Source organism: Barbatula barbatula, assembly GCF_947034865.1.
Source record: "Barbatula barbatula genome assembly, chromosome: 2".
Taxonomy (NCBI): Eukaryota; Metazoa; Chordata; class Actinopteri; order Cypriniformes; family Nemacheilidae; genus Barbatula; species Barbatula barbatula.
This window is the reverse complement of record NC_136767.1, coordinates 10,318,607-10,333,156: the sequence shown is the minus strand read 5'-3', so window position 1 is coordinate 10,333,156 and position 14,550 is coordinate 10,318,607. Positions and strand designations below refer to the sequence as shown.

Here is a 14,550-nt window from a genome sequence, read left to right as displayed (position 1 = left end):
CAACCATCACTGCAGCCCTCCAGCAGTCGGGGCTTTATGGCAAAGTGGCCCGACGGAAGCCTCTCCAATGTGCAAGACACATGAAAGCCTGCATGGAGTTTGCTAAAAAACACCTGAAGGACTCCAAGATGGTGAGAAATAAGATTCTCTGGTCTGAAGAGACAAACATAGAATTAAGGCCAGAAAGTTCTAAGCGGTTTGTGTGAGAACCAGGCACCGCTCATCACCTGTCCAATACAGTCCCAACAGTGAAGCATGGTGGTGGCAGCATCATGCTGTGGGGGTGTTTTCCAGCTGCAGGGACAGGACGACTGGTTGCAATCGAGGGTATTAGATCAAAAGGATCTGAATGCTTAGGACCATGTGGTATTTCAGTTTTCCTTTTTTAATAAATCTGCAAAAATCTCAACAATTCTGTGTTTTTCTGTCAATATGGGGTGCTGTGTACATTAATGAGAAAAAAATGGCTGCAATATAACAAAGAGTGAAAAATGTAAGGGGGTCTGAATACTTTCCGTACCCACTGTATAAAAGACAGATACAGCTGTACGATTATTTCTGAAAATATACGACGCGGGGGGGCAGAACTAAAGCACGTGTCTACCCATTGCCAACAAAACACAGACATGACTCGGTTTCACTTACTGCGTGCGGTTCATGTCTCGATCAGTTTCAAATGATCTTCAAATCTATCATTATATCCAACGTTTATATAACGTTCATCACCCAAATGAAGTGAACAAACAAACACAGCTGAACTTTGCGAACGCAGTGCTCTCTCTCTCTCTCTCTCTCTCTTGCTCCAGCTGGTTAACGGGTGCGGATGCTCCTCCCACTCTCCTTGGTTGACGCAGGTTGACAAGTGGGCGTGCATTTCCAGGAGAATTGTCCAATAAGGGACTAAGAAAAACTAAGCTGGGGAGCGTATAGAGCACAGAAAATCTACGTCATACGTCTAATGTCAAGCATCAGAAGATAGCACGGTTAACATTGTTAAGAAGTCAGAATGCATGAAACAATATGGCACATCTCCTTTTAAGTTGTCCAAACAGGGTTGTCATGATATAGAATTTAGGAATCCTGATAGGTTGAAAGCCTAGGTTTTGAATTTGAATTAGGTTACATGACTTTACAATTTGGAAGATGATAAAGCCACGTTAGCATGACTTGATATCCATAAGTTGAATATTAAAGCCTTTAATATAAAGCGCTACGGATGATGTCAACAACACGGTTTTAATGCTGGCCCAGAACTTTCTGTTTCACTACACATTCTGTAGGTTCTCGGCCAGTGTTTACATCTTGTGAAGTGATTTATAGTAAGAATTACATTCAGCAACAGTATACCAAGACAGCTGTTTCATTCTGGTGTTGCAGATGAGGCTACGACGCTGTTCCGTGCCACTACTCTGGCCAGTACTTTGATGGAGCAGTACATGAAGGCCACAGCCACACCTTTCATCCACCACGCCCTCAAAGACACCATACTGAAGATCATGGAGAGCAAGCAGTCCTGTGAGGTAATGGAAATAGACAAGGCGTATGTGCTCCCTTTTATTGCCTTTCTGCTGTTCAGTTTGTTTCGTGTTATCCACAATCTATACATTTATGGAATCCTATAGAACCTGTAAAGATATTTCGCCCTAAATCCAGAAGGAACTCTACCGTATGCTCTTTGAGTGGAAGATTTTTGTGTTGTGACCTTGTTGTCATGAACATTTAACACATTTTATAGCTATAAAATAAAATAAACAACGACTTGACTCGGAACTAAACAATTAGCTTTGCATTGCTGTTTTGGCAAAATGTTATTTCTGTTGGATAGTAAAACTAATTTCACTTTAAATTCTTTGCCCTCATATGGAGTGTTCTCTGGTCTCCCTCCACAGCTGAACCCATCTAAACTGGAGAAGAATGAGGACGTTAATCTAAATCTCGCTCACTTGCTCAATATCCTGTCAGAGTTGGTGGAGAAAATATTTATGGCTGCTGAGATTTTGCCTCCGTAAGTGTGACAGCACACCATCCTGTGAGCATTGCAGTCTGAGCAAACTGTCTATACTGATGTACACGCTTTCTCCCCAAGTTATTCATTTGGCACTACAGGTTTCAGTGAATCAAAGTGTTTAAACCTCCATCCATATAGGACACACACACACCGTAAAACTCTTCTTTCACCCCAGCAGGCAGTAATACACTGCTTATATGCTAAGCTTTGCCCCTAAGCTCTTATCATCCCTATTTTAGCACCCTGAGGTACATTTACGGCTGTCTGCAGAGCACTGTGAAGCAGAAATGGCCCACGAACACTACAATGAGAACCCGAGTTGTTAGGTAACGTGTTGTCAAGCTGCATTTGCATACGTTTACTGAGATGCATGTTGCGAAGTGCCAAAATATGTTTATCTCTGTCCTCCAGTGGTTTTGTCTTCCTGAGGCTCATATGTCCTGCCATTCTTAACCCCAGAATGTTCAACATCATCGCTGGTGAGTGCACAGCTTTCTTCACAAGCGTTCACGGCCAAATGCAGCACATTTAGGTCAAGCACAGATGCTGATAGCAGTATTTCATTCTGCACATTTAAGAGCATCAGCCACTTAACGGACAGAATGTGTTGCTTTAATATGGGCCCTATGGGAAGCCTGTTTCTTCCAGCATGTGTGAATTCATAAATGTGTTATACTGAGTCTTTTGTATTTGCATATGCTTCTGTAACGTCCGAGAGAGTTTTGGAGCCGCGAGTTACTGAATGAATTTTACCTGCAGCATTAGAATGAAAATGCTTGTTGCCAAAGTTTTTTTGGGTGAAGTTTTAACAACAAAAATGTAATGAAAATGATTAAGGACAAAACTTAATTTTGACATACTTTAAAAACATTGAACGTCTTAACAAAATAAGATGACTTGTATAAAAATCTATTTTTAAGCATTTATGTTTTTGATCTAGAAAAATATGGCTGAATTTAACAGATTATGCAATTCAATTGTACCATTCCTATTGTTGATTCACTGACATAATGTTAAATGCTCTTTCAAGTTGCTTTGGATAAACGTGTCTGCTAAATAATATCATGTAATATATTTGATTATATAAATAATATTATTTATTAAATTCACTGGATCGATTCAAAAACAAATCAAGTATCTCCTGTCAGCACATTATTTTGTATATGTTATTTACAAAAATCGTGGTCTATAAATTAATCAGTTATAGACTTTCGGAAAATAATTAGAAAAAATAATTTTCATCAATTGTTGAAATGAGATTTTGTAAATATATCTGTTTTCAAAAAGGAAAACGTTCATCAGTTTGATGCTGTTGTTATTATTAGAATTCTAAATGTTTCTTTACAGATCCTCCATCCTCCACAGCGGGTCGAACACTCACCCTGGTGGCCAAGTCTGTGCAGAACTTGGCCAACCTGGTAGAATTTGGTGCTAAGGTATATTATTTGGCAAGCTGGCATTACAGAAATCACTTGTGAATCATTGTTCAGAAGCATTTCATGTGATGTATTTGTGCTGCAGGAGCCCTACATGGAGGGAGTGAATCCTTTCATCAAAAGCAACAAAGAAAGGATGATCATGTTTCTGGATGAGCTGGGGGTAAACGGCCCTACATCCATTTTCATAACAGCATGTGTTTGCCTGCAGCTCAGTTTACAACCTTTCACTGCTGTTTCTCTAGAATGTTCTTAAACTTCCGGAATCGACTGAGCACTTTAGGACGGATTTGTCCCGTGACCTTGCTGCCCTGCATGAGATCTGTGTTATTCATTCTGCTGAACTCCGCACCCTCAGCAATGACAGAGGAGCCCAGCAGGTAAATGTCTCTGTGTAGTGGGATTTGTAAGAGAGAATTCATATTTAGACAGTCATTTCCACAACACAAGAGAGCCTGGCAGTAATGTTCTGGCTCATATTTTATTATATAGAAAAGAAGGCATTGGTTGCATCCGGATGTTTGAGCAGCAGACTTGTTGCTTGCTGCAACAATGACTTAGCAGGCGTTGCTTGTGCAGGACTGCACCTCCGGAAGGCTGCGATGACTTTTCTGAAATTATTATTTATTAAAATTGTTTGCAATAACCAGAATATTTTCTTGGTAGAAACAAAATCAAAAGTTACAAAAAATGACAACAAAACTAAAGGTAGTACAGATAAACATTACGTGGCCCAAACTTATCTTCCGGTATACCTCTGCAAAGAATTATATTTTATTGTATTGAATTGAATTAAAAATAGAAAGTATATTAAATATAATTTAACAATTTATTTTATAACCAAACACAGGCCGGAAGATAACTTGGGGCCATATTGTTCATCAAATGAAACTTCTATACTACAGACTCTATATTATACATCTATGCTGCCTAAAAAACTGTTGAAGAGTCCATTATTCATTTTAACAGTAACTCCAAAAACATTTGACAGAAAATAATTTTTCCTCATTTTTATCAGTACGTTTTAAATTATCAGTACGTTAATTAAACCTATGATCTTAACATTGATTGTGCCATCGTAGCTTAATACACAAGACAATATTAAAGTTGGCTTGCATTATTCAACAAGTCTGACATGTCACCTACAGTTTACAAGCAACATGTTGGTGGTTCAAGCATTAATTATTTTCTCTGCCTCTTTCTGCAGCATGTACAAAAAAAGCTGCTGGCCATTACTGAGCTCCTCCAGCAGAGGCAGGTGCACTATGCCACGCCCAACAGCAACAGGTAGTTCCACCTCCGTCTGTCTGATAGTTTGTCTCCGTCTCCATGGAGTAGCCAGTGGGACCCCAGCATGCTCCACCCTCATCACCATGTCAGCTCCTGCGCTCCCCATATCTTCCATCCCCACTTTTCCTCTCATTGCCTGTGCCACGAGAACTATGCAAACTACAGCTGCAAAACTAAACAGCTAGACTTTTAAGTCTGAAACCAATGACTTGTATAATCCTGCACCCAAATTGTTCGGTTGGACTGTTCTCGGTATGTTGGGTACATATCGGTCTAACAAACGGGTCGCACAAATGACCAACAAAATTCACAGAACAGTGTTTTTAAATACAGGTTGCCAAAGTGTATCTCTTTGTCCACTTGATCTGAAACTGAACTTACACAGCTGCAGAAATCCTTCTCTATAACTGGATTATGAGCTATAATGCTTTTTTACTGTAATTTCTTACTGATTTACATGGCTATGAATATGCAAATATGTGCGCAGACTAGTGTTTCTTCCCTTGTTTCATTCAGTTTGAATTGTGCCGTAGACTGGATTTGTTTTTCTTTTCATTTTATCATCCTCAGAGAGTATGATTATTTTATATCGGAACAATAAATTCTCTTGCTGGAATCATGAGTTTATAATTTCATGAACCTGATTTTTTTCCCTTATTGTACAATGTATTTGATTGGTAGTTTTCCCTGAGATAAATTCAAAGCCAGAAATGTTCTCAGGAGAAAAGTTAAACGCAAAAATGTTTACAGCAGTAAATTTATATTAGTCCAGACTGTATCAGGCATGCACTTATTAAACAGGTTTTATAAAGTATCGACTGGCTTCTGTCTCAGATCAGCCTGTGAAAACTGCTTTTGAATTTAAAGCGACAGCTGTTGTGCTGCCTCTAACTGTATTGAAGCGTTTTGTCAAGATTTCATTTCTTGAATAAAGGACAATTGAAATGGCATAATATTGTCAAAGCAACTAATAAGACAAAGGCAAGGATTGTGTGGTACCTGGTTACACGAAGGTTGCTCATTGTTTGCTCCATGTCTGTATTGAGGTTTATAGATGCTAACAACAAGCCATCTTTACATTTGTTGGACATAGAATTAAACAAATGGAATAGTAAAACATATTTTATTGTTATAAGGGCGAAAGTCTCACAGGGCAGTACAAACGAATGAAATATTTACAATCCAAAAGAAAACTCTACATCCTGAACCCACACTGATGAAATGATGCACAGGTGTCCAAAAACCACAAGTCGTAGATTGCAGCTTTAAAAACGTACTGAAAAGGCTTATCACAATTCATCCAAATCCTCATCGGTCCATTCCTGCAAAATATAAAATGATGAAATCAATATGCTCGAAATCATCTTAGCCATTGAGGAACAAATCAAAACTTACCTCCTCCGTAACCATCTGCCTTTTCACAACGTGTTCATCATCTTCATATCCATGTTTTCTTTTCCTGGAAGGCATGGACAGAGGGAAAGCATTCATGAAGAGTTCTTGAAACTATTCTCAATCTGAGGACTACATTTATTTAGTGACCCAACTCCACCACTCATATCCAAACATGTGCATTACTGTAGTCTTATAAATACAAACGTAGTTAAATCATACATGTAGTCAATGTCCATTTGTTGTTGAATTGTAAATCACATTGTCATACAAGAACTGGTAGGTATTTAAAAAGTCAGTACGAATGCCTCAAAACTGAAACCATCATGCAAGGTCACTATATCTCCGTTGTTTTTTTGTTGCAGAACTGAATGTACCTTTATGGCTGTAGCCACTACTATCCATGTCCTCTGAAAACCGACTGATAGCATTGACGGCAAGGCTTGTTTTGGCAGATTAATTATTGGACTGGTTAGGGTGACACACTGCCACTGTTCCCAAAAATATCAACCAGACTGTGGTAGCTCACAAGTGAACCATCAAATGGATGGTTAGAGACATCGGTTATCTCCTAGATCTATCCATGCAGATAATCGTGAAACTCCAAGAGAATATATATAATGTAACCAAATGTTCAAGCGTAAATCGAAATGCTCACTGGTTTCCACCTAAAGAGGTCTGAACCACCTCATGGAGACTACAGAATCAACTTGGATCTCTCCGGCTTCAAACTTTACCACAGACAATGATGATGGTTGGACCAAAACAAACCTAGGAGCCATGAGCACTAGCAGAGAACTTTGCAGTACACTGCTCTTGACCATCAGGGAAGCGAGACGCACTTTCGGTGCGAGCCTTAAAATTGTCTACACTCAGTTTTACCTCAAAACCTGTTCCTGTTTTCAACAGCAGTTTCAGGTGCACGTAGGCTAGATCCTACTCATAGTAACTGATTCTGATCTTACCTTCAGAGCTGCTTGGCTTGACAAAGATGCTGCATCCTACCTTTTATCTCCAAACCAGTGCTAGTGCGCGATACATGAGAAGATCAGTGAGATCTATTTGGACAACAGATTACAACGCTGTGGTACCTTGCTTGGTGCATGTATCAACATGCCTTCCTCCTCTTAACCTACATCAACTTGAGCTCAACTTTCTTCACAATGGGCTGAATATAGTATGGGCCTTCTGGTTGTTTTGTGTTTGAAAATGAGAAACACCAAGATCCACAAAATATTTTATATCTTGATCATGTTTAGCATATCTACCAGATGATTCAACCAGACACCTTCTTGACAGGATGTGGATTGTTTTTTTTTCTTGAATCTTTTTTGTATAAAAGCTCAACGCCAAGTGATGTTACCAATTTATTGGGTGATTTTGTAATGTCTTGTTTGTCAGTTTTACCTATTGTTAAATTATACTACACTTGCTCATCCTTACAAAAGTATTGAGGCTTGACAAAGGTTTGTAAAGTGATGGAAATACCACAGTATGGGAATGAAATGTACTCGGTCACATGGTTTTAGCTCTGTACACATTCCTCTCTCTATAACATTAAGTGTACCATCATCACTTATTTCTGGTGAAGCAGCGTGTATTGCACCTTGAATAACTTATGAATCCCAATATTATTCACCAGAATATTATAAATTGTAATATTGTTGGTTTCATGTGGTCATTATACTTTTTTTTAAATGATGAGCATCGCCTGCTATTCGTGGCTGTACTTACAACCAGGCGAAGCTTATTTCACCTCGTAAAAAAGGCGCTTCAGATCTAAAGCTAAGACAGACTGTTCCTGTGAGGGACTGTACAATTTTTAAAAGACGACCTTCAGAATGTTGACCGCTTGTCAAGCAAATGGATAATGAACATTAAGCATTACTTAGACTGAATGTGCTCATAGTTTAAAAATAGTTTGTAGTTTTAAAAGGGAGTTCAAATAGATGAATGTAGTCATCAACACACTGTATATGGTCTTCAATAAAAACACAAGACATTAAACTGCATATACAAGGATTCTTTACTGTATTTTACCGACGTGTTGTCAAACATCTGTTGGAATATATCACATCGCGTGGACTACATTTAGGTATGTCTTTTCACTCATCGTCTTTCAAACAAAATGTGGAGAGAATGTTTAACTGTAGCAGCATTTGCACATGATGTTTAGTGGAATGTTTATCATATTAATGGCAGGCTGACGATACAGCAGCTTTATGACATGTGCACATGGCCCGCATAACACTTGAAGTTCCCATATAAAGATAAATCATTTGTATTTACCACATTTTTAAATACCACAAAATCGACATGTAAAGATATTGAAAACCCTCCGTAATTTTCTAATTGCTCATTGATTTACTGTCACAACAACTGAATCAAAGTTGCTAAATATCTGCCGTCAAGTATTAAAATCATCATCCCATTCCTCTATACAGTAGTGGACAGAATGCTGATGAAGTTTATAAGTGCTAGCAAGTTCACATTCTGCTATAGACGAATGACTTAAATGCATTTCTGCTGAACTTCATCACTGCATGAAAGATGGGATGCACTTTGGTTTTGGACTAGCGTCATGGGGCATAGGAAACTAGTGGATAGCACCTTACAATTGTATATTGTTGCAAAACTTTACAGTAAATACTAGTATGAAAAAGTAGATACGAGAGTATGAAACGTACAGAAAATGAGAAATCATGGTATTGTAATTTATCATCAACATGTGCATTGATAAAGCTAATTGAAGAAAGTTGTATGTAGGTTTGTGAACGGACTGTGATACTCATAGTGCTGTTAAAGCTGCCATCTTTAACTTGTCCCTCTATCTACCATCTCGGTTTTAAACACACAATTATTGGTAACCTTACAGAGATATTAAAGGGCAACCACCCTAAAGTGAAAATTCCGTTATGAATTACTCACCCTCTAGTTGCTCTAGACATGTATACATTTCTTCGTTCGGAAGAACACAAAGAGAGATATTTTGTTGAATAATGTTAGCAACCAGCAGTTCTGAAGCAACATTGACTGGCATAGTAGAAAAAATTGAAATGGTAGTCAAATGTGGCCCAGAACTGGTTGTTTTCCTACAGTCCTCAATATCTTTTTTTGTGTTCAACAGAACCAATAAATTACTATTTATTTTCCTACTATGGCAGTCAATGGTTCTTCAGAACTGTTGGTTGCCAACTCAACTGTGTTCAACCGAACAAAGAAATGTATACATTTCTGGAACAACTAGAGAGTGAAATGACAGAATTTTCCTTTTTGGGTGAGGTTATCCTTTAAGTGCTTGTTTTTTTCCTTTTTTAAAGTTTCGGATTGCAGCTAAAAATGTATTTCACGAACTGTAAAATAATTGTCTTCTAGATTGTAACTGGTTCCAAATAGATCGATGACTGAATGACAAGAAATTTCAACCGAAGACTCGCAGAGACGTTAACATTTATACCGGTTTCACATACCAAAATAAAATGCTTGCGCTTTCTTGAATGAAATTACCTTAGAAAAAACATTACTGGTGGGCATATTGATACAAAACAATGGCACTGACATATTTTAAGACATTATTATTTTTGGGGCACTTTTATAATTTAATGAAGACGTAGTCCTAGATTAAGCTAAACCTTGGAAATGGAAAAAAAGGGGGGGGAAATTAAATCACATGGAAAATGACATGGTTTATCATACTCACAAGTTTGTAGCTAATTCTGCATGTATGCGCTCCAGCTTCTGTTTGCCGACATTGACCTCTTCAATTTTGGGAAGCTCATATGCTTTAACAAGACTTGTGATTCCTATAATTAAAGAGTGAAAATATTACATCCAATAGGTACAACAACAGTAGCAAATAATAGTGATGTGTACTAACCAAGGGTGGTCAGCCTATTCTATAGCATAGCATTGCACTTGCAGGCACTCTGCACATGTCGTCGTACACTTATTTAGAATTTTAAGACAATGCGATTTACAGACATTGTGGCCTCTTCCACGGTTTACTTTTTTTTTTTGAGTTCTTCTCAAATGTTATCAAGAACACAATTAGTGCACAAGTGTCGACTGTATAAAAGAACTTACGCCTCATGGAATCATACATCTTTGAGAGGGTCTCTTTGTCCCCCTTAAGTCCCATGCATTCGGTCAAATATCTGAAAATATGAAAAAGTCTTAAATCTGTCATCTAAACTGTTAGAACAGCTGGATTCTGAAGGATCAACCTACGCCTCCATCTTGAGTCCAGCACGTGCAGCGCCGTTCAGAACAGCAGTGAGGGCGATCAGCGATGGAGAGAAGAGGAGCCCAGCATCCGTCATTGCTGCTCTGTTGAGAAAGTCCTCAGCACTCTTTCTTAGCACCTCTGGGTTCTCCAATAATGGGTATCTGGTCTGATAATAAAAGGAAAATCTACTTTGACAATGTAGCGTGTCATTCTTGCACCACTAGGGACATCAAACGGAATTACAGTCTATTTGAGCTGTAACATGGTCTTAACCAGTGGCATCAGTTTAGAAATGCAAACGTTTAGCTGCAGTTAACTACAAAAAACTAAACTGAAGTTTCTCTGTGCAACTTTGTGCACAAGTCAAAATGGAATTTAACGGAAACAAAATACACAATACTGAACAGCACTACAGTATAGAATGCCTATGCTGCCTTAGGCTCACCTTCAAGTCAATCAGAAAGCCCTCCAAGGGACGATAAGGATTGTGAACGACCAGATGAAAATTAAGCTGCTGAATAAGGAGTAGCTCATACTCCAGAATCTGTTCTAAAGCCCTCTCCTGTGCTGCTGGGCTCTCCTGGAGGTTTCCCACAAACTGAGTGCAGGAAACATTAAACTCATCCACTTTACAAGAGAGATACGCACATGTCAACCTGCAAAGTTAAATAGCAAGTTAGTGTTTTTCAAAAAATGTTGAACGATTCATTTTCTTAGGCCTCACGGATCCCATACACCTGAAACACTTACATTATTATCCGAGGGTGATGCTGCATTAAAGAGTTGTTCAAATAGAATCTTCGAAAGTACATTAATGCTGTGCCCTGAGAGAGAGAAAGATACAGACTTTTAAAATACCAACAATGGGAAAAAGCTACTACAGTTCACTACTTGATCTCGTTTTTTAACAAATAAATACGATATTATTACCACGACAGATTTTGGCATTGCAGGCTTGAAAATGTTGCAAAAGTCCAGCAATCTCTTCTCGTAGTGTCTCAAAAGCACCTTCTCTTCCCATTGGTCGAGAAACATAGACTCGTTGATTCCGGCCTGAAAAACAAGACAGAAATTGTGAGGACTAAAAGGAATTTTACTAATAGTCGAGTCGCTTTCAGTACTCACATGCATTATTATAAAGTAAGCGGTTATACTCAGTCCTGGTGTGAACCATGATGGATTACTGACTTACTGTCTAACAAAACTGTTTGTAGCTTACACCGTGTCTACACCGGACACGACAGACACGCAGCAACATGACAACCTGCTTGGTTTGTCGCACAGCGCTGCAATTATAATGGGTTCTAATGCGCTCTTTGAGTTTCTTCTTCAGAACACAAAAGAATATATTTTGAAATATGTTGGTAAACGAACAACAGACTTGCACTGGATTTGTGTCCATGCAATAGACCTGAATGCTCCAAATGAGCTTCTTTTGAGTTCTGCAGAAGAAAGAAAGCCATAGGTTTGAAATGACAAAACAGAACATTTATTTTGGGGGAAACACATTTTAAATCGGGTGTTCATGTAAGCTCGTGATTTGTACTGTAGAAAGAAGCACAAAGCTGGTAGAAATCTTATACAGAGCTGAAAATCACTTACTTTGGCGCAGGACAAGAACTTCTGATTCGCTTCTAATCTTAATTTATCTAAGGCTTCCTCTTTGTCAAAAGTCCAGAATTTCTTCTGAGAGCTGTTGTGATACATGGTGGACTCAAAATCTTAAGACAAAACAATACATTTTGATTATTCACCAAGTGTGTCCTCTCATGTAAGAGGAAGGTAGTATCATGCCAGTAAAAACAAGTATGCAAACGATCGGTAGCATTTAAAAAGAATTAATAAATGCGTTAACTAACATGAACTAAAAATAAGCAACATAGATTTGATCATATAGTAATCCTTTGTCAATACGATTAGTTCATGGTGCATTCACATATGTTAATAGTAACTTAAATACTGAAAACATCACGAACTCAAATGAATAAACTGTTGTCGTTGTAAGCTTCCGCTAGCTAACTTAACAAACGTCACTCGATAACACATGCAACCTTATTGTAAAGTGTTACCACAAAAGCATTACTTCCTCGTCGACTTTATCCGGCAAACGTTGGGGACTCTGTCTATGTTTTAATCCGACACCAGCCGAACCAGATTGTTAAAGAATCACCTGCTGATATTTGTAGCAACCGCACGCATGCGTGTTTCCGCCAGCTCGCGTCGCGTACTATTTACGCGACTTCTCAAATGACGTCATTCGCGTCTCCATCAACATGGCTACGGGTAAACGTCTCCGGACAACATTTAAAGAAAGGGAGCTTCTCCTACAGCGATATGACCGATTCCCGCCGATGTCTCAAAGGGCTGCGGCGCGTCTGTTGAATATTTCACCGTCTCTGCTGTGCGTGTGGCTCCGGCGCAGGAAATTAACAAAAGCAACGACCGTGACTGCACCTAATAAGACTGAACTGGTCGAAGCCGCGCTTTGGGGGTGGATGGATAGCTCGCGCGGAAAAGGCATCATTCCTCCCGAAGTGACGATTCGATCAAAAGCACACGAGTTGTCTAAAACGATGGATTTCCCGGACTTCCGTGCAGACAAAGCGTGGTTTGGACGTTTCATAAACCGCGAGAGGATCATACGAAAGCGGTTCAAGCTCGACTGGCATGAAGACGACGATCATAACAACAGTCCGCCAGAACAGCCACGGTGCGCACGGGTCCCAAATACTAGCGACCGATCGAGCGAGAAGAAAAGAAACGCCAGCAAGCGAACCGAATTCGAAAATGTGCGTGTTTACAAAGTAGCCGAGCGATCTGAAAACGACAGTGAATCTGATTACATGGACGCACTCAGACAGTCCGATGACACGAGCGCGGAGGGTGAACGCGAGGAGCTGGACATTCCTAAACTGGATCCGAGCTCGGTCACCGCTGAGCTCGATGGGACTTCGCATACTGTCGTCGTACCGTCGCTGTGGCAAATGAGGGAGGCTATGAAAACGCTGGCAACGGGTTTGCTCTACAGAGGATTTTGTGACTTTAAACTTCTTCATCAGTTTGAAAAAGAGGTCGATAATGTGTTGAGAAGATCATTGTCCCTAAGAACACAGCGCAGTTTTCAAGACTAGCTTTCGTGCTGGAACAACATCTGGACGCCGATGAGAATTGTCAAGCACGTTTATAATAAACGTTCATTACTCAAAGGGGGGAGCGGGACATATCCCAACCATCCTATTCACCAATGCATAGTGATATATGAGGAAAATGCTGCTCTATTATGAAAATATAACATCAATGACAATATTGATATTACATTTTTGATAGTTCTGATTTCGATTAGTGGAATTTACATAGTTTCCATTGTGGGAAAAATGTGCGCAAAGCAGTGTTCTCAGTTGTAACATTGTGATTATTATAATATAATGTTAGATTTGATGACTTACACAACCAACTGAGAAAAGGAAAAGTAAACATGATAAGAAAATTGACTTTCACTTGTGCAGTGTGAATTTTGCTATTTTAAATGTCCACGGGGAGGCGCCAAATGTTTGTCATACTACACTCCCTCTTTAAAACGCGTGTGTATCCGTGCGTTAGCCTATTGTTTAAAACTCTATTGTTGTGATGTGTATGTTTTACTAATGTGTGTTTCATTTTAAAGTGTCTTAGTAGGGAATGCAATTTAATGTTAATTTTAGAAATTTGTGTTTTGTTTATTTTTTTACCACTAAATTAATCCATCAATAAAAACACTATGATGTTGGCATTTTACTGTTTTATTGAATACCAGTAAACACAAAAATGATCTTGTTAAAAATCTAAGGAAAGCCACTGAAGGATATAGCTGCCAGACAGAAAAAATTACCAACCGCCTATTTGAATACCTCTTTGTAACCTAATTTGCATAATCATGAGTAATTCTGAATAATAAATGCACTTGTATTCAGCATGATCCATTAATTTGCATATCACCATAGCACTACAGTTATTTGTCCTGTGTGCTGTGCTACCATGAAGCGATAAGAGACTGCAAAAAACAGACTCAAAAGCTGTGTAAAAGGTACGTATTTTCTGTCTATTTTCTAACTTGACCATTTAATACAATTGTTTTAGTCTCAATATTTGGTTCTCTTTCATGCCTGTGTATTTTTTCAATATGTGGCTGCAGTTATCAGTGTACTGGGGTTTTCATTGTG

At 38.9% G+C, this 14,550-nt stretch overlaps 2 protein-coding genes across 10 annotated transcripts in view; one reads left to right on the top strand and one right to left on the bottom strand.

Moving 5' to 3' along the window:
• The window catches only part of rasa1a (RAS p21 protein activator (GTPase activating protein) 1a), a 38,063-nt gene extending 32,346 nt beyond the window's left edge, over positions 1–5,717 (top strand). The window contains exons 18-25 of one of the 2 annotated variants that reach the window (XM_079483739.1): positions 1,378–1,520; positions 1,890–2,005; positions 2,248–2,334; positions 2,420–2,487; positions 3,356–3,444; positions 3,530–3,607; positions 3,690–3,824; positions 4,652–5,717. In XM_079483739.1, coding sequence (XP_079339865.1) covers positions 1,378–1,520; positions 1,890–2,005; positions 2,248–2,334; positions 2,420–2,487; positions 3,356–3,444; positions 3,530–3,607; positions 3,690–3,824; positions 4,652–4,735 — 800 coding nt within the window. In that variant the 3' untranslated portion in view covers positions 4,736–5,717. Of the gene's footprint in view, positions 1–1,377; positions 1,521–1,889; positions 2,006–2,247; positions 2,335–2,419; positions 2,488–3,355; positions 3,445–3,529; positions 3,608–3,689; positions 3,825–3,936 lie in introns of both variants that reach the window. The other variant, XM_079483740.1, reaches the window with a different exon arrangement.
• Positions 5,718–5,742: 25 nt separating this feature from the next.
• Positions 5,743–14,114, bottom strand: ccnh (cyclin H). 8 transcript variants are annotated; one of them, XM_079483764.1, is made up of 10 exons: positions 12,421–12,570; positions 11,954–12,072; positions 11,282–11,404; positions 11,102–11,175; positions 10,797–11,007; positions 10,354–10,517; positions 10,210–10,280; positions 9,827–9,929; positions 6,130–6,193; positions 5,743–6,056 (listed from the first exon to the last, which is right to left on the bottom strand). In XM_079483764.1, exons 2-10 carry the CDS (start codon positions 12,056–12,058, stop codon positions 6,024–6,026), a joined length of 948 nt encoding a protein of 315 aa, XP_079339890.1. In that variant the 5' UTR covers positions 12,059–12,072; positions 12,421–12,570; the 3' UTR covers positions 5,743–6,023. The 8 variants fall into 8 exon arrangements, with proteins under 8 accessions (XP_079339890.1, XP_079339889.1, XP_079339892.1 ...); XM_079483763.1 differs by having other exon boundaries at positions 5,762–6,056; positions 12,435–12,573; XM_079483766.1 differs by having other exon boundaries at positions 5,762–6,056; positions 12,328–12,423.
• Positions 14,115–14,550: the final 436 nt, after the last annotated feature.

Bases quoted from the DNA above. Each gene is read 5' to 3' on its own strand.
- ccnh (XM_079483762.1), bottom strand. From the start codon at position 12,283: ATGCACCATGAACTAATCGTATTGACAAAGGATTACTATATGATCAAA. The intron at 9,930-10,209 runs GTAAGTTCTTTT...CTTTAATTATAG, and splicing joins GATGTATGATTCCATGAGGC to GAATCACAAGTCTTGTTAAA. The intron at 6,057-6,129 runs GTAAGTTTTGAT...TATATTTTGCAG, and splicing joins GGCAGATGGTTACGGAGGAG to GAATGGACCGATGAGGATTT.